The sequence below is a fragment of the Gymnoscopelus braueri genome, assembly GCF_963280865.1.
Source record: "Gymnoscopelus braueri genome assembly, chromosome: 17".
NCBI lineage: Eukaryota > Metazoa > Chordata > Actinopteri > Myctophiformes > Myctophidae > Gymnoscopelus > Gymnoscopelus braueri.
The window spans coordinates 21,808,530-21,829,999 of record NC_137617.1 but is presented as its reverse complement, the minus strand read 5'-3'; the positions used below and the strand labels follow the sequence as shown (position 1 = coordinate 21,829,999).

The 21,470-nt window shown below is 45.9% G+C and overlaps 2 protein-coding genes across 2 annotated transcripts in view; one reads left to right on the top strand and one right to left on the bottom strand.

The window, feature by feature from the left end:
- LOC308104573 (arf-GAP with dual PH domain-containing protein 1-like) overlaps positions 1–21,470 on the bottom strand; it is a 296,968-nt gene that overhangs the window by 226,856 nt on the left and 48,642 nt on the right. The window lies entirely within an intron of this gene.
- The window catches only part of shisa8b (shisa family member 8b), a gene marked incomplete at both ends in the record, with an annotated part of 28,031 nt that continues 23,574 nt past the window's right edge, over positions 17,014–21,470 (top strand). The window contains one exon of the mRNA XM_080455676.1: positions 17,014–17,498. Coding sequence (XP_080311802.1) covers positions 17,014–17,498 — 485 coding nt within the window. The remainder of the gene's footprint in view (positions 17,499–21,470) is intronic.

The window sequence follows — 21,470 nt, the reverse complement described above, 5'->3', positions numbered from 1 at the left end:
TTAAATATATCTATAAATTTGTATATTTATATAGGGGGTTTACAACCAGAGATCCTCATAAATCAGTACAGATTCATCTCCTCTCCAAATGATCATTTTCTTTTAAGGAGAATTCAAATGTAAATACTGGACCAGCCAAGCCTCACGTAACTGGGGTATCTACAAAACATGTCCCCATCTTCAACCTTTGTGTTGTGTTGTTTATGCATGCATAATGAGATGTGGCTGCATTAGTCACCTGTCTGGATCCAGACAGGTGACTGTTGTTTGGCAAATCTGAGTTGACAGAAAGCAGCCAATGGGCAATGTCTGTGTGTGATATTAACTCCTTCAAACAGGCCTCCCAATGATTTGTACCCTGTCTGTAGCTAAATATTTACATATTGACCTTTTTGAGTGACTTATCCAGAGTGACTTTTTAGAAGAAGAAGAAGAAGCAGTAGCATGAGCATCATTTTCTACATCGACATAGTGCCTAGAATGATTCCTTTCCGTAAAGTTGGAAAGGAATCATTAACTTACATAGGAGCCACACAGTGGAACTGCCTAGAAATCAGTGTCAAACTGACAACCAATCTGAGGTCTTTTAAGCAGCAGACAAAAGCATGTCTATTAGAAAAGGTTCCCCTATATGTACTGTAACAACATAGAATATGTACTGTAACATAGAATATGTACTACAGAGAATATGTACTGTAACAACAGAGAATATGTACTGTAACAACAGAGAATATGTACTGTAACAACAGAGAATGTTCTAACACTATGAGCAACCAATATTAGAATGTAAATGAACTATGACAAGATGAGACTGGTACAGTAAGTACCAAGAATAAGGTAGTGGGATTGTTTGTTTGTTTGTTTTTCAAGACAAGAACATATCAGGAGAGTAAATAGGGAATATACTGTATAAGGGGGTAAAATGTATGATATTGGGGTGCGTGAAGGTCCTTTTGGTAACACTTTACTTAAAGGTCGGGTCTATAATGCATTATAATTGCATTTATAATGCATTGTAATGCACTTATAAGGCATTATAACACTTGTTATAAATGTTTATAATCATGTATGACAACTTATATCAATGTTTATAACTTATAAGTGCTAGTCATAATGCATTATAAGCTCAGTGGAACAGCAAAAGGTGTCTTTGTTATAAGTTGTCATGCATAATAATAAACATTCATAACGAGTGATATGAAGTATTATAAGTGCATTATGATGCATTATAATGCATCATAAATGTGATTATAATGCATTATAGACCAACCATTAAGTAAAGTGTTACCTGGTATTATGTGCTGTTCCACTGAGTTTATAATACATTATGACCAGCACTTATATATTATATTATTATAAGTTACAGTTGGTGCCTAGTGAGTTTGTCGTTTCTCACGTGTATACTACTTCATAAACCTTGTTCTAAGTTGTTATGCATAATTATAAACATTTATAACAAGTGTTATAATGCATTATAAATGTGATTATAACACAGTTTAGACCCGACCTTAATATAAAGTCTTACCATACTTTTTAATAGAAATGAACAGAATAACAGAATAGAGCAGGGCAGAAACGACAAACGCCATTGTCCTTTGTGGGAAGGTCCTCGCACACATCAAGCTAAAAACAAATAAGTCAAGCATGTGAGCTGAGACACAGTTGTACATTATACATAAGTTAATTCACACAGTCCTACTGTTACTGAGTAAGTGTAGAGAATGATAAATAAATCAACAAAAAGTTGGGAATGACATTCACAGGCAACAATAACAGAATGGCCGTGAGAACGGTCACACCTCATGACAAGCTAGCATGACCATGTCTTTGTCTAGTGAGATCATCTGAATCTGAATCATTTTATTTAGACATATACAGTAGACATAGAGCAAGCTATACATTCAGCTGTCAAGGAGGTAATAGTCTGTATATAATATACACTTTTCAGATATTTATATGTATCAGATATACTCATCGAGAACTCATCGAGCCTTTTGAACCAGCCAGAACACCATTGCGTTCACAGTATGCAAAAATGCTTAAGGCTCCTGGAAACCCCCAAAAAGGTTAGAACAGGAGGCAGAGTATTTAAGTTTCAGGCACCTCAGCTGTGGAACCTTGCTTTTCTCAGTACTCAGTCACCCTATACTATAGGGAGGGGGGAGGTGGTGTTACGGCTCAGTCCTCCTCACCTTCACATTCACGACTCCTCCCCCCTCTCTGACTACTCCCTGGCTCAACTCAGCGCACCTGCTCTCCCTCACCAATCTCCACACCTGCCTTCCATTCTACAATCAGCTGCTGCCACTACAAAAGCCCAGTCTGCACTTCACTCCTTGCCAGAGCTTCACCTGTCAACACGTACGGTAAAGTACAGGCCAGCCTACAGTTAGCTTTTCCCAGTTGTAGTGCTAGGTTACTATTAGTCTTTCACTGCTATTTGCCAAGCTGTTTAACTTTATGCAGTTACAGCCCCAGCCTTCTGTTGTTATCCTGTGGTGGTTATTTGTCACTAAACCTGCCTCTCCTCTCCTCTCCAGTCTTCCGGATCCCCAGCTGAGCTGTGCCACCACGGAGCCACCAACCCACACCACCTCCACTCACTCCACTACCTTTTCCCCACAAACCTTGAATAAATACGCCCACGGGCTTCACCTAAACCTACGTCTCCTCTTGCTGTGCGCTTGGGTCACACACATTCACCAGCCTTAACAGTAAGCTCTGGCCATCTGGACCCAGCCAGCATGGAAGGAAAACCACTGCCTCTCAGTCCGCTTCAGGCCCAGGGACAGGTTTTAGCACAGCACTCCCGCCTGCTACAGGAAGCATCTGCTGTCGTTTCTAATGTGCAACAGGAGCTCCAGGGGGTTTCAACTCTGCAGCAGTCCCAGGCCACTCAGCAGCAAGCCCAGATTAACCGACTCACTACTTTGGTCCAGGATCTCTCTGACCAGGTCGCCGCGCTCTGCGCTCGACTCACTCCACCTCCGGGCCATCCGGCCCCCGCTCCTGTCCAACCAGCTCCTGTGCCGAACGCAGTCCCTGAACCAGACATACCTCCCACTCGGGAGCCCCATCTTGTGGCCCCGGCTCTCTTTGACGGGTCTTTCACTCTCTGTCGGGAGTTCCTTATGCAGTGTGAGTACATTTTCGATCTGCAACCGAGTATGTATTCCACTGCCACCGCCCGCATAGCCTACATAGCTAATCTGACTACAGGGCAGGCTCGCCGGTGGGTTATGGCTAGTCGTGAGGGCTCTGCACCTTACATGCAAGATTACATAGCGTTTACTGAGGAGTTCAGGACTGTTTTTGATCATGATGTCCACGGACAGGATGCAGACTCAGCTCTTTCCACCCTCCAGCAGGGTTCTGGCTCTGTGGCGGAGTATGCCACAGAGTTTCGTATTCTCGCAGCCCGTTGCCAGTGGAACGAGGCCGCATTGTTCAGTGCTTTCCGGCGGGGTTTGGCAGAGCCCGTGAAGGATGCCTTGTCTGGTAGGGAGAGGCCTCCCAACCTGAGTCTGCTCATCTCCCTCTCTATTTCCCTTGATGAACGTCACCGGGAGCGTAAGCGTGAGAGGGCTCACCAGTGTCATGCTGCCGCTAGGCCATCTCCACCTCCTCCAGTCAGCCTTAACCGGCCTGTCCAAGCCTCCCCTGCTCTCTCAACTTCAGCTGGTGAGGAGCCTATGCAGTTGGGCCGAGCCCGCCTAACCTCTGCTGAACGTATGCACCGACGGCTACAGGGGCTCTGCATGTATTGTGCCAGCTCGGCACACTCAGTGGACTCACCGTGTCCCCTCCTGCCCTCCAGACCCTCCTCAGCCCGACTGCCAAAAGACAGGGCTCACCCTTTCGGGGGTTCAGAGTGAGCCGCCTATCTAACCCCCAGTCCCACTCTAACAAGGCCAGGTTTATTGTCACTCTTAACTGGTCGGGACAGACTCTCACCATACATGCACTTATCGACTCCGGGGCTGATGAGAGCTTTGTTGACCAAGGATACGCCCGGGAGGTGGGCCTTCCCATTACGCCTCTGGAGAGGTCTCTCTCAGCTTTCGCTTTGGATGGCCATCCCATGGGTCCCATCACCCACCGGTGCGAGGCTCTCACCCTCACGGTCTCTGGAAACCATGTGGAGAGCATCCGCCCCTACGTTATCACCTCCCCTGACACGCCGTTCATCTTAGGCAGACCTTGGCTGGAGCTTCACACCCCTCACGTCTGTTGGAGCTCGGGACGTATTCTCAGCTGGAGCATTCCGTGCCACGCCCGCTGCCTCCGGTCCGCCCAGATGCCCTCCAGTGTGGAACGACCCAGTCCTGCTCCCCCCGACCTCACCAAGGTTCCCTCCGAGTACCACGACTTGGGTGAGGCATTCAGTAAGGAGCGTGCTTGTACCCTGCCCCCCCACCGACCCTATGACTGCGCCATTGAGCTCCGTCCAGACGCTCAGCTTCCAGCCAGTCGCCTCTACAATCTCTCTCTGCCTGAGAAGGGGGCTATGGACAGTTACATTAATGGTTGTCTGGCTGAGGGTCTTATCCGCCCATCCACGTCCGCGGTGGCTGCGGGGTTCTTCTTCGTCAAGAAGAAGGGTGGGGATCTGAGGCCGTGCATAGACTACAGACAGCTCAACAACATCACAGTCAAGAACAAATACCCTCTCCCCCTCATGAGCTCCAACTTTGAACCCCTCGTCGGTGCTACCATCTTCACCAAGTTGGACCTCCGGAACGCGTACCACCTTGTGCGTATCCGTAAGGGGGATGAATGGAAGACCGCTTTCAAGACCCCCCGTGGACACTACGAATACCGGGTCATGCCTTTCGGCCTCACCAACGCCCCCTCAGTCTTTCAGGCTCTCATGAACGACGTGCTCAGGGACATGCTGGAGGTATTCGTGGTCCTGTACCTTGACGACATCCTGGTGTTCTCCCGGGGCCTTGAGGAGCATATCCAGCACGTCCGCATGGTCATCCAACGCCTCTTGGAGAACCGGCTCTACATTAAGGCTGAGAAGTGCGTCTTTCACTCGCCTTCTGTGGAGTTCCTTGGACTGATTGTGGAGGATGGCTGCATCCGTCCTGACCCCCGCAAGGTACAAGCCGTCGTCGACTGGCCTCAACCCACCACCCGCAGACAGCTCCAAGGATTCCTCGGGTTTGCGAATTTCTACCGCCGCTTCATTCGGAACTACAGCCGCATAGCGGCCCCCCTTACTCGACTCACCTCCACCTTACGTCCCTACGTCTGGACACCTGCTGCCTGTACCGCCTTTGCTACCCTCAAGGAGCACTTCACCACAGCCCCAGTCCTTCTCCACCCTGACCCCTCCAGGCCTTTCATAGTGGAGGTAGATGCCTCGGACATAGGTCTAGGGGCTGTCTTGTCCCAGCGATCAGTGGAGGACCAGAAGCTACACCCCTGCGCCTTTCTCTCTCGCCGCTTTGACTCTGCAGAGGAGAACTACGATATCGGGAATAGGGAGCTGCTAGCTGTGGTGGCAGCCTGTGAGGAGTGGCGCCACTGGTTGGAGGGCGTTGAAGAGCCCACACTTGTCTGGTCTGACCATAAGAACCTAACCTTTATCCGTGCTGCCAAACGCCTCAACTCTCGCCAGGCACGGTGGGCTCAGTTCTTGGATCGGTTCAACTATACCCTTACCTACAGGCCTGGCTCCAGTAACACCAAGGCTGATGCTTTGTCCCGACTCCATGCGCCAGAGAAGTCCTCGGCCGAGCCTGAGCCCATTATTCCTGCTTCTCGCATCATTGGGGTGGTCACCATGGACATCGAAGCGGAGGTTGAACGGGCCCAACACGCCGAACCCGGTCCAGGCAATGCTCCTCATCACCGGCTCTTCCCACCGAATCGGCTCTTCGTACCCGATTCGGTGCGGTCCCAAGTGCTTCAGTGGGGCCATACAAGCCAGTTCGCTTGCCATCCTGGGTTCCACCGCACCCTCTCCTTCCTGAGCCGGAGGTTTTGGTGGCCGTCTATGAGGACTGACGTCCGGGTGTTTGTCGCTGCCTGCACCACCTGCTCTCGTGCCAAGGCGTCACATCAGCCACCAGCTGGTCTTCTACGTCCTCTGCCTGTCCCCACCCGCCCTTGGTCTCACATCGCCTTGGACTTCGTGTCCGGTCTTCCCTCTTCCCATGGTAACACCATCATCCTCACTGTGGTAGACCGGTTTTCCAAGGCAGTGCACCTGGTGGCGCTCCCTAAACTCCCGTCCTCGGCAGAGACTGCTGCACTCCTCACCCAGCATGTCTACCGACTCCATGGGCTTCCCTGCGACATTGTTTCGGACCGGGGACCCCAATTCACGTCCCAGGTCTGGCGGGCCTTCTGTAAGGAGATCGGCGCTACCATTAGCCTCTCCTCGGGTTACCACCCACAAACTAATGGCCAGGCTGAACGGGCCAACCAGAGCCTGGAGTCTGCCCTCCGCTGTGTCTCCGCTCTCCATCCCACCTCCTGGAGCAAGGATCTGCCCTGGGTGGAGTACTCACTCAATGCCCTGACCTGCTCGGCCACTGGCATGTCCCCATTTGAGGCCTCGCTGGGTTACCAACCCCCGTTGTTTTCCCTCCAGGAGTCTGAGGCCTCTGTCCCCTCTGTCCAGGCCCACTTCCGTCGTTGTCGGCGAGTGTGGAAGGAGGTCCGCACCGCCTTGCTCCGCTCCAACGAGCGCTCCTGTCGTGGGGCCAACCGTCGCCGCACGTCTGCTCCGGTGTATCAGGTTGGGCAACGGGTCTACCTCTCCTCTGCTGATCTACCGCTCCAGGTATCCTCCAGGAAGCTGGCTCCACGGTTTATCGGTCCGTTTGAGATTGACCGCGTCCTGAGTCCCGCGGCGGTACGTCTCAAGCTCCCTGCCTCCATGCGGGTGCATCCCGTGTTTCATGTGTCCAAGGTCAAACCTGTTTCTTCGAGTCCTCTCATGCCCCCTGCCCCGGCTCCTCCGTCTCCTCAGATGGTCGACGGACATCCTCAGTGGACGGTTCGGCGGCTGCTAAAGGTGCGACGCCAGGGTCGGGGTTTCCAGTACCTGGCGGACTGGGAGGGTTACCCCCCTGAGGAACGCAGTTGGATCTCTAGGAAGCTCATCATGTGTCCCTCTCTCCTTCGGGACTTCTACCAAGCCAACCCTGACGCCCCCGGGCGGTCGCCTGGAGGCGCCCCTCGGAGGGGGGGTCCTGTTACGGCTCAGTCCTCTTCACATTCACGACTCCTCCCCCCTCTCTGACTACTCCCTGGCTCAACTCAGCGCACCTGCTCTCCCTCACCAATCTCCACACCTGCCTTCCATTCTACAATCAGCTGCTGCCACTACAAAAGCCCAGTCTGCACTTCACTCCTTGCCAGAGCTTCACCTGTCAACACGTACGGTAAAGTACAGGCCAGCCTACAGTTAGCTTTTCCCAGTTGTAGTGCTAGGTTACTATTAGTCTTTCACTGCTATTTGCCAAGCTGTTTAACTTTATGCAGTTACAGCCCCAGCCTTCTGTTGTTATCCTGTGGTGGTTATTTGTCACTAAACCTGCCTCTCCTCTCCTCTCCAGTCTTCCGGATCCCCAGCTGAGCTGTGCCACCACGGAGCCACCAACCCACACCACCTCCACTCACTCCACTACCTTTTCCCCACAAACCTTGAATAAATACGCCCACGGGCTTCACCTAAACCTACGTCTCCTCTTGCTGTGCGCTTGGGTCACACACATTCACCAGCCTTAACAGGTGGAGAGGGAGAGAGGATGACTATATAGTCTATAGTCATCCTCTCTCCCTCTCCACCTCCCCCTTCCCTTCCCCTCCCCTCCCCTCTCCTCTTCCTAACATCCCTTCCTCTCTCCTCTCGTCCTCTCTCCTCTCCTCCTCCCTTTGGTTGTGTGGGTTTGTGTCCCACTGGTGCAATTGTAATTAACACTGTACAGACTCACGCTCCAGTAAGGCCTGCTACTAATTCCACAGCCCACCCTAGAGCCTAGGGTCTGCCTGACGTTTCTTCCAGTTAAGGGGGAGTTTTTCGGTGCCACTGTTGCAAAATTGCTTGCTCAGGGTGGGACTGTCGGGTCTCTGCTCTACATGTAAAGTGTCTTGAGACAACTTGTTGTGATTTGACACTTTCATAAAATTTTATTTAATTGAATTGAATCTAAGGTATCCAAACTGATGATGTGCATTGTAATAAAAATCAAAGAGCATTTTCCCCAAGAATTGCTGTAGGTTCTAGAGAAGAGAAAAGTATGCCCGGCCATTTTATCAACAAGTACAGTGCCTCAGTGTCCCTTTATTTGCCTTTATTTATTTACTTGTAATGTTGCTACAAGTTGCTACAAGAGAAATCTCAGAGTAAGGAGTTAATTTTCTCAACATTGAGGTCAAAGGTCACTCCCCCTCCTCCCCCTCACTGATTTCCCAGGACCCCCAGAGCGGAGCAGCATCAAAGCCTTGCTTGGATCCCCTCATTAAGGGGCTATTCTCTGATCATAGCCCTGCTATTGCACCAATGCTTTTGGTGGAGAACTAGCTCGCTTCCATACACACATAAGCATACTGTACGCTTGCACACACGCCCACGCTTGCATAAATTCAAGTATGCATAATACTGTAGTACATGTACAGACATTCACACATAAAAGTAGCATGCAAGTTATACTAGTAGTACTAGTCAATTTGCAGTATAGTAGTTAAAGGAGACACATTCAGTATATTACCAATGAGTTCTTCTTCTCTTTTTCACCCCTTGTTCTCACATCTTATCCTCCCCTTCTTTCTCTTCTCCTCTCCTGCAACACCCCCTTCACTCCTCCTCTCATTACCTCTCTCCAACATCCTTCACACTCCTATCCTCAGAAGAGAGCCCTGCGGTCGTAAAATGACTGATGAATGATCACAGTTACGTGAGTATTTATTTATTATTATTTATTATTATTCAATATTCAATCAAAAAAGTAATATTTAATCATAGACAATTAATAAATAATTAACACCCTCAAATAAGACTGATCCACATCAAGACACGCACCAAACCGGCATTCAAGAATCATTCCTTCTTCTTGCAGAACCAGTTCTTAATTGTATCTGAGACGCAATTAGGTGGTGAAAGTGAAAGAACGGGACCGAGTGATTAAAAAGTGGAGAGGAAAGGGGAGAGAGGGCAAAATGCTAAAATGTACACAGAAAGAGAGAGAAAAGTAACAGTGCAGCAGTCACACAAAGGCAACCTTTGTCTCTAAATGCCTAACTGAGAGCACTTTGAGCCAAATGATGAATATTCGAAGACTAAAATCTAAAGTCATCCGATACAAAGTAAGAGATTAAATATTCAACGTGTTGGAAGATTGAGGGATTGAGATTGAAAGAAAAGACCAGCAGGCATTTTTAGAGAATCTAGTTCAAGCACAACATTAATACCGTGGGATTATTACGGATTCATGTTCCCCACCTTTCACTGCACACTGCAAAACCGCATCCACGTGCCACACAATGTATTTGCGCACACACACACACACACACATAAAAAGAAAATATGCATGCAATGTATGGAAAACATTTTTTTTTTTTTTTTTTTTTTTTCACCTTTTTCTCCCCAATATTTAGTCATTATTTCAATTGATTCCTCCCCATACAGATTTCTGTGTGTAGGTCACTGCTGCTCCCCGCAGGGAGGACGCAGAGCCGTATAGAGCACTCTTTACTTCAATCAGATCACGCGCACAACACACGCATGTATAGCCTAAGGACAATATCCCCATATGTGTCAAAGCCACACACTGTAATACTAACACTGAGACGCCCGTCTCTCAGTTAGTTCCCCACAAACTTTGCATTCCAATTCAAGACCAGCTGGGAGCTCATCTTATCTGTTGCACTGGCTCAAAATGACAGCAGCGCAGGTGATTTTATTATTTTGGGAGCACAGCACAACCCATGGCGCCTAATCCAAACAAACAATCAACACATTGATTGCACTCAACATTATCCATATTATTATCCATATAGCCTATGGCCTATCCATGGGAGAGAGTGCGTCACCATCAGCCAATTTGCCATATTGCCTTCCACAAAAAACTTAAATTGTTTTTGTGCTCAAACGGCAGATAAACAATTTCCAAACACTTGATACTCCATTAATCCAGGAAAAGTGTGAATTCCTTGTGCAAATTGTGTTTGTATCACCAGTTAGGCTAATCAAAGACAATGATTTAAAAAGTATGATGTTGCGTTTTGAATTCGCTCCTAACCACACCGACACCGTTCAGTTTCATTAATCCATCTATACCGCACGCAATTCTGAAATGATTGCTACAATTCAAAGATCTCTGTAATCAGTAAAGTGCAATTGCTAATTCGGTGTATCCAATATGATTTTATTATGAGTCATTCACCGGCTATGGCTTGGAATATAAATGTTGGACCTTTCCGCACGCACTTCATTCGAGGTGCACACAGAGAGAGAGAGAGAGAGAGAGAGAGAGAGAGAGAGAGAGAGAGAGAGAGAGAGAGAGAGAGACAAGAAAACAAAAAGAAAGATATCTGACACACTGGAAAAAATCGGCCCAAAACAGAGAAAAATTGAATGCTAAATCTCTAAACAGAGAACACACAGTGGCAGAATAACTGATCTGATCTGCACTGTGTCTGATCCAAAACTAAGGAAAACCTTGACTATGTACTGTATATACAGTATATAGACTCCATAGGCAGACCTAGCTCCCAAGAGAAGACAGACAGTGCACCCGCTGCATACAAAATGAGGTAGAAACTGAGCTACTCTTCCTAACCACTTGCCCACTGTACCAAGACATCAGAGACACATAGGCTACTTCCCGCAAATTACCCAAGGAGAGTTTGAAAACATGACTAATGACAAAACAACTCCCATATCTGCTGGGTGAAGTACAACAATGTGCAAACACAGCTGGAAGAATTGTGAGCTGTTGTAACAGGAGAAGGATGTCTAATGGAATACAACCACCTTAAAGGGGAAATCCACCCATTTTCAATATTTAACTATGTCATTAATATAGCATAAAGGAGTTGTGTGGAAATAAGAAAAAATTTAAAAAAAAATTAACATTGCAAAAAAATTTAACATTGCAAAAAAATTAACATTGCAAATTACACCATGATGAGTCATCACAGTGTAATTTGCAATGTTAATTTTTTTGCAATGTTAAATTTTTTTGCAATGTTAATTTTTTTTTTAATTTTTTCTTATTTCCACACAACTCCTTTATGCTATATTAATGACATAGTTAAATATTGAAAATGGGTGGATTTCCCCTTTAAGGACTACAAATAATTGTGTATTCCTGCACTGTTGGCACGAGTGACCTGGGTACAATGTGTTGCTATTTGCCCCAAAGGTTTTATACCAAGTGAAGGCAAAACATTGAAATACTGCTGTCAATTGTTTCAAAAGTCTATCCCAAGCTAACTTTTCCTATGTGGATAACTATTTCTGACAGAAAATTCTTATGGTTTTGTAAGATTAAGTTGCAATGTAACACAGTTCTGTTTACACATTTCTTTATTCCCATTTAATTAAACATACAACATTGTTTTGTTCCACTTTTGCTTTGGCAATGTAAATGTATGTTTTCTCATGCCAATAAAGCCCCTTTGAATTGAATTGAGAATGAGCATGTGAATATTAAACTGATATGTCAAGATATGTCACAGATGTCTCTTGGGCATAAGGAGACATTAGGCTACGATGATTATGATGGCAGCAGTATGTCATCTTATGGATACCTCTTATTTCCATCATTTGATGTTTTGGTAAGCAGAGATCTTTTGTTTCCCCCTGTGTCTCCATTATTACATCACATTATGCTGCTAGATTTTAAACTCACATGCTTTCACGTAATGCAGGAGTGGCAGGACTGATACAGGACTACTGTGTCACTACTGTAGAAAAGCTCTCTGTGAGTCTTCTGATCTCCACCACTAAGAAATGCGCCTACGGCCAGGCGCAAGCTGTTTCTTCAAAGGTGATGGCAGCCGACACTCTGATTGGTTTTATTAATGTAACGCCCAAGACACACCCAGGACTAATTCAGGGCTGTTTAGCGCCTGGCATTTTAGCGTCCTGAAAATAGCAAAATAGCGCTCCCACGGTGCAAACTAAGACCTTGCACTAGGCGTTAATTAGCGTTGTCAAAATAAACTAGAAAAAGTGCTCCTCGGAGCACAGGTCTCCGCCAGGTCAGGTAGGTTGTCGTGGCCTCCTAGTGGCGCTATAATAGGCCAATGTGAAAAGGGTGCCATTTCTTCTTAGGCCTTTGATGACAATCGAACACTGCATTCATGATTTGAGGCATTTTGTTGCAAAAATTTGTTTTGCTAAATTAGACCTGCTGGTGGCGCTGTAATAGGGCAATGTGGAAAGGGTGCCATGTCTTCCTCAATGTAGTGCGAATGTGTGTGCAAAGTTTCACCGCAATCGGACGCTGCGCTCATGATTTGCGGCATTTTGTTCAAAACGGACCAATCCTGCAAACTTTGGAAGTCAACCTTAGCCAATCAGGATGGAATATGGACGGACGGACAGGGTGCAAAACATACTCTCAATAACATAACATTAACCACTTAAGCCCTATTTTATACTTACTGAAGGCAATTCGAAAATAGACTATCTACAAGCACAAGCTTGACTGTCAGTTCCAACTTCCATCCCTCCATCCAATACCTACCATCTAATAAAATCGGTCTTTCCCAGTTCAGCTTTCTGCTTCCTTCATCATAATCCCTCACTTCTGCTCTCTCTCTCTCACACACTCTCCTGTCTTGCCATATTTTCCCTCTCTCCATCTTTCTTTACACATGTCTCTCCTTCTTTATCATTTTCTCCCATCCTTGGCTTTCTCCGACCCACTCTCTCTCTCTCTCTCTCTCTCTCTCTCTCTCTCTCTCTCTCTAAGTCAGTGGTCCTCTCTTCGCCCCCCTTCTCCCTTTTGTCCCCATGTCACTGCCCTATATCTGCCCCTTTCTTCTCATTCCCCTGCTTTGCTTTGGTCCAGCTTCCCCCCCTCACACTCTTTCTGTTCTACCCACTTCTCTATATTTATGCCGTGGCCATAAGCCAAGCTGTCTAGAACAGGTTTTTAGTCACTTTCAGACATGCATTGTGTTATGGAAGTTTTCCAGACTTTAAACGGAGGGGCTGTATGTATGAACGCAACATTCCGGCTCAGTAGGATCGGACATGCAACAGACTGTGCTGGCAGGACCCTTGAGTTAAGTCCGGGTAATGTCCGATTTGGCTCAAACCGCTCTGTGTGAATGGACGTGGTGATTGTCCAATTAATTTACATTCAGCGAGTGGACGTGTTGATGACGCTTCTATTGTTGACGGTTTGTGTTACTGTTTTGTATGGGTGCGTCGTCAATGGGAGACGGCAAGTCAAGCAATACAATCTATCTGTCATGTTCTGTGGAAGGAAGTAAAATCTCCCTCGCACTGTTATATTTAAGTGGGAGTAACTAATGTCTACTACCCAGACACTGCCCCTCACCTTATCAAATGGGCGATTTACCTTCATGTGTGAATGCATCTGAAACAGACATTCTCCTTTTGCATGGGACATGTGTGAAAGGCCAACACCGGACCTGATTCCCCGGATATTTTCCAGTTTTCAAATGAGAAAGTGGCCTGTATGTCCCCTCAAAAGTAGACCAATCACAGCTCATGCCGCCTGGTGAAAATAGTTGAAAATAACGGGAGTTTGCAAGTCTTATTATTATCGGCGAGCGAAACCATCGTACAACGATACAAACAAGACTTCACTCTTGGGGTCTGTCCAATATGTGTGATGCCACAAGAATCAACTGAAGATGAAGAAACACTGACTGCGTTTGCTATAGACTGAGTGCAACATAAAGGGGGGATTTAGTGAGAGACGATTAACTAAATTGAAAATAAAGGCCCTTGTCAATCTTGCTTATGATTCCATTAAAAATCTCACATCTTGTAGTGTACTTGGAGAAAAGCCGTTATAATTGCCCATGGCAATAAGTTTGTGTGTCCGTGTCCGTGTCTGTGCATGCGTGTGCGTGTGCGTGTGCGTGTGCGTGTGCGTGTGCGTGTGTGTGTGCTTGTGTGCGTGCGTGCGTGCGTGCGTGCGTGCGTGCGTGCGTGCGTGCGTGCGTGCGTGCGTGCGTGCGTGCGTGCGTGCGTGCGTGCGTGCGTGCGTGTGTGCGTGCGTGCGTATGTGCATGCGTGTGTGGGTGCGTGTGTGCGTGCGTGTGTATGTGTGTATGTGTGCCAGCTCTAGTCCTGCTGTTGGCTGAGTTTATCGGTGGGTCCCCAAGCAGGCTGGGATTTGTACAAAGCAGATGGAGAAAGTGAGGACTGGAGTTGGACCCCTACACCTAAGTCCTTCTGATGAATGTGCACAAATGTACACACACTACACAACACACACGAAGAGACATAATCACATTCTATCTTATGCGTACCCACACACACACTCACTTCTACTGACATCCTTACACAGACACGCGTCGTTCTGCACCACAGATTTATTTATCCACGCCTGTGGCATGAGCAACAGACTGAGGAGAGACAGTAGAGAGAGAGAGAGAGAGAGAGAGAGAGAGAGAGAGAGAAGGGGGGGTGGGGAGGGTTTTGAGCTACACTGACCACAGCAGATGTTGGCTGTCCTCCATCAAAATCATGCAGAGTAAAATCCAGAGTTTTTACACTTGCAGAGTTGAAACAAACAGAGGGAGAGAGTTATGTGGGGAAGAAGATAAAGGAGTAACATATGCAGGGAGAGTGCAGACTTCTGTAGTAAAAGAATTAAAAACAAAATAGAACTATTTGACAGAAGCAAGGCACATCTACACGTCACTCGGTAACACTCTTCTTTCTGTTGATTTCTCCCTTCCTCCATCCCTCCCTCCAGTCTTCCATTCCCTGGGGATGATGTGAGATGCAGCTGGATATGAACAACCCCCCCAAGACAGACGGACTCTCTCTCTCTCCCCCTTTCCCCCTCTCCCTCTCTCCCTCTCTCTCTCTCTCTGCATGCAGAACATAGTAGGGCAGGGGTGGAGAGTAGCAGATAGGAGGAGTACAAGAGGGGGGGGTAGATCTAATTTGGTTCCAGAAATGTTCCATGGAGCTCCACAGCACTCACACACATACTCATTCATCCTCATTCTCCCTCTATCTCTCTCTCTCACTATCTCTCTCACGCGCGCGCACACACACACAAACACGCAAGCATAGACTCGTAAACTCTGAGGCGACTTGGCAATGCGAGCGGGCACCCCTCTGGGATTATAGCTAACCTGGACCGCTCTGTGCTCATACCTGCCAAAACTTGACAGACCAACATGAGGTAACCAAACGCACACCCACAGACACACACACATACACATATACAAACACAGAGAAGAGAAGAAGCAACAGGGATAAAGGACGGGCTACAAACAGTTTTTGCGATTGCTTGCGGCCGGTCGGAGGATGGAAAACACGTGAGGATGAGAGTGAAACGGACGGGGGAAATCAGGAGGAAGAATGCTGCTGAGTAAAGTTTGAGGATATTTCTAGAGGGGAGCTGAACCCATGAACATTTTGGGGAACAACAACTGAGGAGGTTTTGAACTCATTGCACATCTCAGAGAGATCGAAAGGTACATTTCAAATATTTGTGTGTGTGTGTGTGTGTGTGTGTGTGTGTGTGTGTGTGTGTGTGTGTGTGTGTGTGTGTGTGTGTGTGTGTGTGTGTGTGTGTGTGTGTGTGTGTGTGTGTGTGTGTGTGTGTGTATGTGTGTGTGTGTGTGTGTGTGTGTGTGTGTCTGTTCTGTTGCCATTTTCAACGTTAAAACTCAGGGTTGTAGTCATTTCTCACTATGCAACGGCCCCAAAAAAAAAAAGTAAAACATAGTAAGCTATATTATGTCACAGTATTGGTCGCATCCCTATTTGCTGGTGATACAACCTAATTTCTTCCCTATGCACCAATTCAAGCTCACCATGCACTATATTACCATAATACGCCACACGATACCATGTCACACCTTACCACAATGCACTGTGCCATTCTACACCACACAACACCACACCAAACACGATCTGAAACAGTATTTCTGGTTGACCTGTTTTAAGATTGACCATTTTCACTATGGATTCCATTAGTATAGCAGACCATGTGTTTATAAATATTTATTTCAAATGGAAATAGATTGTAAATTGAAGCAACCAGCATGCCAGGAAATATACAAAACTACAAATCAATTTGAACTTTGAAGTATGTTCAGATAGTACCACATACATAACACTGTACTATAAATAATACTATGTAATACTTTTAGTACGAGAGTATTTGAAAAACCTGTTATATCAGTTACTACTTTTGCAGTCAGTAGACTCTAAAATGCTGTCCTTACTGCGACAGTTGAGATTTAGCCCAGTGATGTTAATAGGTTATAGGTAATAGGTTTTTTGAACATTTTATAAATTATCTTATTATGATAGGCCAATATTTGGTGGTAAAACTGTTTAAGCACATGGGTTACAGTACAATGTCTGCTGCCACTTGCCAAAACATTGCCAAAACATTATAGTCAGCATAATTGTAAACATACAATTATTACAGTATACAGTATGTATAACGAATATAGTGTAAATTTGTTTTTAATTGGGATTGATTTTCGATTCAATAACGTCTGTTATAAAGCCTTCCATCTCCCATGACCCTCAACCTGCACTCTAACGCCCAACTCTCAGCTTGCAGGTACAACTCGGGGCTGATGGGGTCTCGAAGCGTCACGGTGGTCACCAGCCCCCTCTCCTCCTCCCACCTCTTTCTCTTCATCCTCTTGTCCTCCATCCTCCCCTCCATGCGACCTGCCCTCGCCCAGGACCTCTCAGCCACCGAAACGGCGGTCGAAGACAGCGATGCTCCGTCTTCATTGCCCGCCTACTCTGTGTCGGACGAGTTCGAGGTGCCGGCCAACCAGACCACCACGGTGTCGGGCTTCAATGTTGCCGCCGCCGAGACTGCTGCCCGGATCACTCCCCCACCCCCGGAGACGGGTCTGTCGACGGCGAACAGTGGGGGGGACGGCGACGATGAGGACGCCCCCCCATCGAGTGGGACGCGTTGCCAGGGCTACTACGACGTGATGGGCCAGTGGGACCCACCGTTCAGCTGCAATGCCGGCGTCTTCCTGCACTGCTGTGGCACATGCTTCTACCGCTTCTGCTGCCAGTTCCGCCAGCAGCGCCTCGACCAGAACATCTGCTCCAACTACGACACGCCCATCTGGGCCAACACCGGCAAGCCCGTGGCCACCATCACCGAGGGCCAGGCCGACCAGGACCGAGACCGCACGCACCTGGTGGTCTACATCATCTGCGGCGTGGTGGCTATCATGGTGCTGGCTGGCATCTTCGCCAAGCTGGGCCTGGAAAAGAGCAGGGGAGGGAGCGGAGTTGGGGGCGGAGTCGCTGACCTCAGCAATGCCAGGTGAGGAGTATGGGGCATGGGGGTGGGGGTCGGCCGGGGGTGTGTGTGTGTGTGTGTGTGTGTGTGTGTGTGTGTGTGTGTGTGTGTGTGTGTACCAAAAGTGTACTTGTGCATGTGGATACAGTATATTCATGCATGCATTTATGTATGTATATGTGCATGTGTACAAAACATATTATGTGCCCTTGCATGACACACAGTATGTGCGCATGTACAGCATGTGTTCAAGTGTGTGGGGGTATGAGGTAAAGACCATCCTACAGATTCTCCTACATAAGTTCAGTAACTCATCGTTATCTCATAATCTTTGTATTGAATGATGACCAGCACCTTGACCTGTAGCAGTACAGTATAACTGCTTGTAACAATGCTCGGTATTGAGGGTAAAAGCAGGTCAAGGACATGCTGTAATTATTGTCTGAAATTAAGTTAAAGAAATTAATTTAGGAGGATTGACAGAAAGAAGAAAAATAATGGCTATTACCAAAGAGCTGAAAAGAAGCCATCACAAAAGGGATGATCAAATTTGCATATTGACTTGCTTTGCTTTATGTTTAGTTTTTTGTTTTTTGTTGTACATGTGAAGCAATAATGCAATATGAGTAAAGTAATGCATGAATGTGTGTATGTACGCCGTGATTGTGAACACTGCTGTAAGGGTACATGTTCATGTGTATGGACTGCATTCATGCATTCATCCATAAGTCTCTCCCAATTCATGTTCATAAATCTCTTACTCATGTTTCTAATTTTCTTTTATTGTCTTTCCTTTCTCCATGTTTTCTTTTTTTTTTCGTCCCTCATGTACCATTTGCTTTGTTTGTACAGTGTAAGCATCACTTATATTTGAAATAAACAACAAAAAGAATGAAACCTCGACCAAACATATCTCTATAGGATTTTTTTTTTACTTGAAAGGGAAAGTCTGAGATAATTCCCTCTTTCAAGGTTGTTCTCTACTGAGATGTTGACTTAAAACTAAGTCAAAGGTGTGTGATATGATGAAGACAAGTAAAAAGCCAACACAAAGTACCTCTCTATGCAAACACAGACACGTTCTGGGCCAGCATTTGATTCGTTTTGCTTCCTGTAGCTAGAAAAGGCAGATAGACAGGCATTGCCAATAAAAAATCCTCTATGGAAAAGAAAAGTAATGAGCCGTCATTACTTATACATTGAGAGATTTCCTATTCAATCCATGTCTCCCTCTCTCCTTCCACACAGGCATACGTACGCATGCATGTGTGTGTGTGTGCATGCATGCAAGCACGTCCACATGCACATACTGAATGCACGCATAATACCGTCTACATACCTATGCACACAAACTAGTATGCATGCCTATAAGTGCACCCACACCCATGCCCATATGAACACACCATTCACTTCATGTGCACATACCGACACAAACGCATCTACATGCCCCTGCAACATGTTCTTGTTGCAGTGGGTCAGGTTAAACATGAGGTCCAGGGTTAAATCTGCTTCCCTCAGGAAATCATTACCACAAATGTACACACAGCATGAACTCAAACCTATTTTAATCGTTCTTTATCCCTCCCTCGCTCTCTTTACCTTCCCCCATCTTCCTCTCAACCCGGCTCTTCGTAAAGGTTCATTCCAGACTTCTTGCATGTTCTATAGCTTATTGATTATGACTTTTGACACACCTGACATTACTGCATTGCAGACCATTTTCCAAAGCATACCATGGTTTGTTTGGTAATAGAAAACATTGAGGAACCCAATCTCTATACATGTACTTGCAGAGACTTGAAACTTGCTTTAAATAGGTAATCCAACATACTCAATGTCACTACGCCATTATGTTCTGTTTAAAGTTCCATTACCATTCCATTACCGTTCCATTACCATTCCACCATCGCATTTTAACATGCACATTGATTTGACAAGTCCATCTGAAACTAGTCCCTAACAAAAGATTGATGAAAGATTAATGACTCAGTGATGTTTAACCGATATTGACTCAGTTATTCAGGTAAGTTTGGTAATAATGACAAACAAAATCTAAATAATTCCACTTGCAAAAAAATGGTCTATGTTCATGTATGATACATCGCCAAACCTGTTATTAGATAATAACATATATTGGCAGTGGTATGGTCCTTTTAAAGGGCTTAAAAAGCAGAACCCTCATTTCATGGTTCATTCACTTCCATCTCTCTTCAAGCTATCTTTCTTTTTTTTTAACCCATTTAGACCTGAGGCCGATTCTAAAAACGCCTTCTATATCCTGACCTATTTATTCAAAAATTACAACAAATGTATGTTGCTATATACTGTACATAGCAACAAGAACCCCAAAAGGGGTTCCCGTCCTGAAAGGTATAGTTACAAATAGGGGTTCCCGCCCAAAATGGGTTCTCTCTATCTATCCACAATGCCGTTCTTCCATCTCATCCTCTTTCTTTACCTCTCTCACCTTCCACATGACATCATAAGTTCCTTGCTAAACCTTCTCTTCATTCGTTCATCCCTCAGTTCCAAGCTGTCAACAGTTGTCATGTGTCTACATTGCAAAATCCTGACTGTTAATTTAACCCTTGAGAGTGTAAAAATGCACCTGTAATACTCAGGATCTTGCCGTGCATCTCTTTCTTCTATCTATCATCTTCTGCTGGAGGTTTTCAAACAACTGTATATAGCAAAATACTGAGTGTTAATTTAACTCAGTGTAAAATATTTAAAATAGTAATAATATTAATAAATAAAAAAACTTAACCTGCAACCTTCACATTTCTTTTTTAATGTATTTTGTTCACTATTTTACTGGTAGGGAGCAGGCATGAATCCGGACACAATCTGGATTCTACTCCAGCTGAATAGCAACACCCCTTCCCTCTCCACAGTACTATATAGAAATGGCAGGAAGTTTTGTGTCCTCAACCACCACTATTAGTAGCAGATCATTCTTTCTGGAACATTATACAGTCAAACCAGATAAGTGTGTCATAAAATGTCTAATGTCTCATCATCAACTCTAGTTACCATAGCATTACTTCTAGCATCTGATGGGGGGAAAAGACCAACCAGATTTTTCCAATTTGTTTCTGTCAGCATGCAAAAACTTAAGTTTAACACAATGGTGTAACATCTGTACATGAATACCCTAGGCAACAGCTCTGTCTGTACAACACCTTATTCCGTTCATTTCTGAGCTCCAAAAATAGAATAAATAAATAAATCAAATATTGACTCCCTGGGCAGATAACTATAGCCAGGATTAAACATTTCCTGAAGGGCAGCGCCTCATTGAAACGGGAACTATCCAGAAGCATAAACACATTAACACATACAGATTAACCCCTCTTACCAGATTACCCTTCCAAAAGATTAAACAAACTTCAGTGAGATCACCGCATTAGCGTTCTCGGGGCTGCTTCTGCCTGCTCCTGTTTAGTTATTAGTCCTTTTCCCCTGACACAAATCCCTCGTCCGAAAATGACTGTGTGACTAAGACCATGGGTCCTGTGTGCAGCTCAAATATATCCAGCCACTCAACTTTAATATTAATGAAGCAGAACATGAGGCTGCGTTACATACTTTTATACTTCCTCCAATGATCCTAAAAGCTTTCACCTGCACCCCTTTCCTTTCTTTATAAACGTAAGGGTGAGCTCACACATTGTGAGCTTGGAGATCTGCTATTTTCGGTGTGCGACACAGCACGCAACCAAGTATAACTCAGGTATGACTCTTCTCAGGCACATTTTCTTCTCTTTTCTAGCCCTATCTCACTTTCCTTTTTACAGCTCTCTCACTTTCTCTTTTTTTCTAGCTCTCAATCCCTCTCTCTTTCCTTCTTCAACCCATGCAGCTCTGTGGAAGCTGATTAAAACCCAATTCTCCCAAATCAGCTTGGAAATTCCTATACTAAAGCCCAGGTGTTCCTCCTCTTAGCCCCCCCATGCCCAACAAAACCGTCACACAGTCTATTGAGTCAGGTTTTTT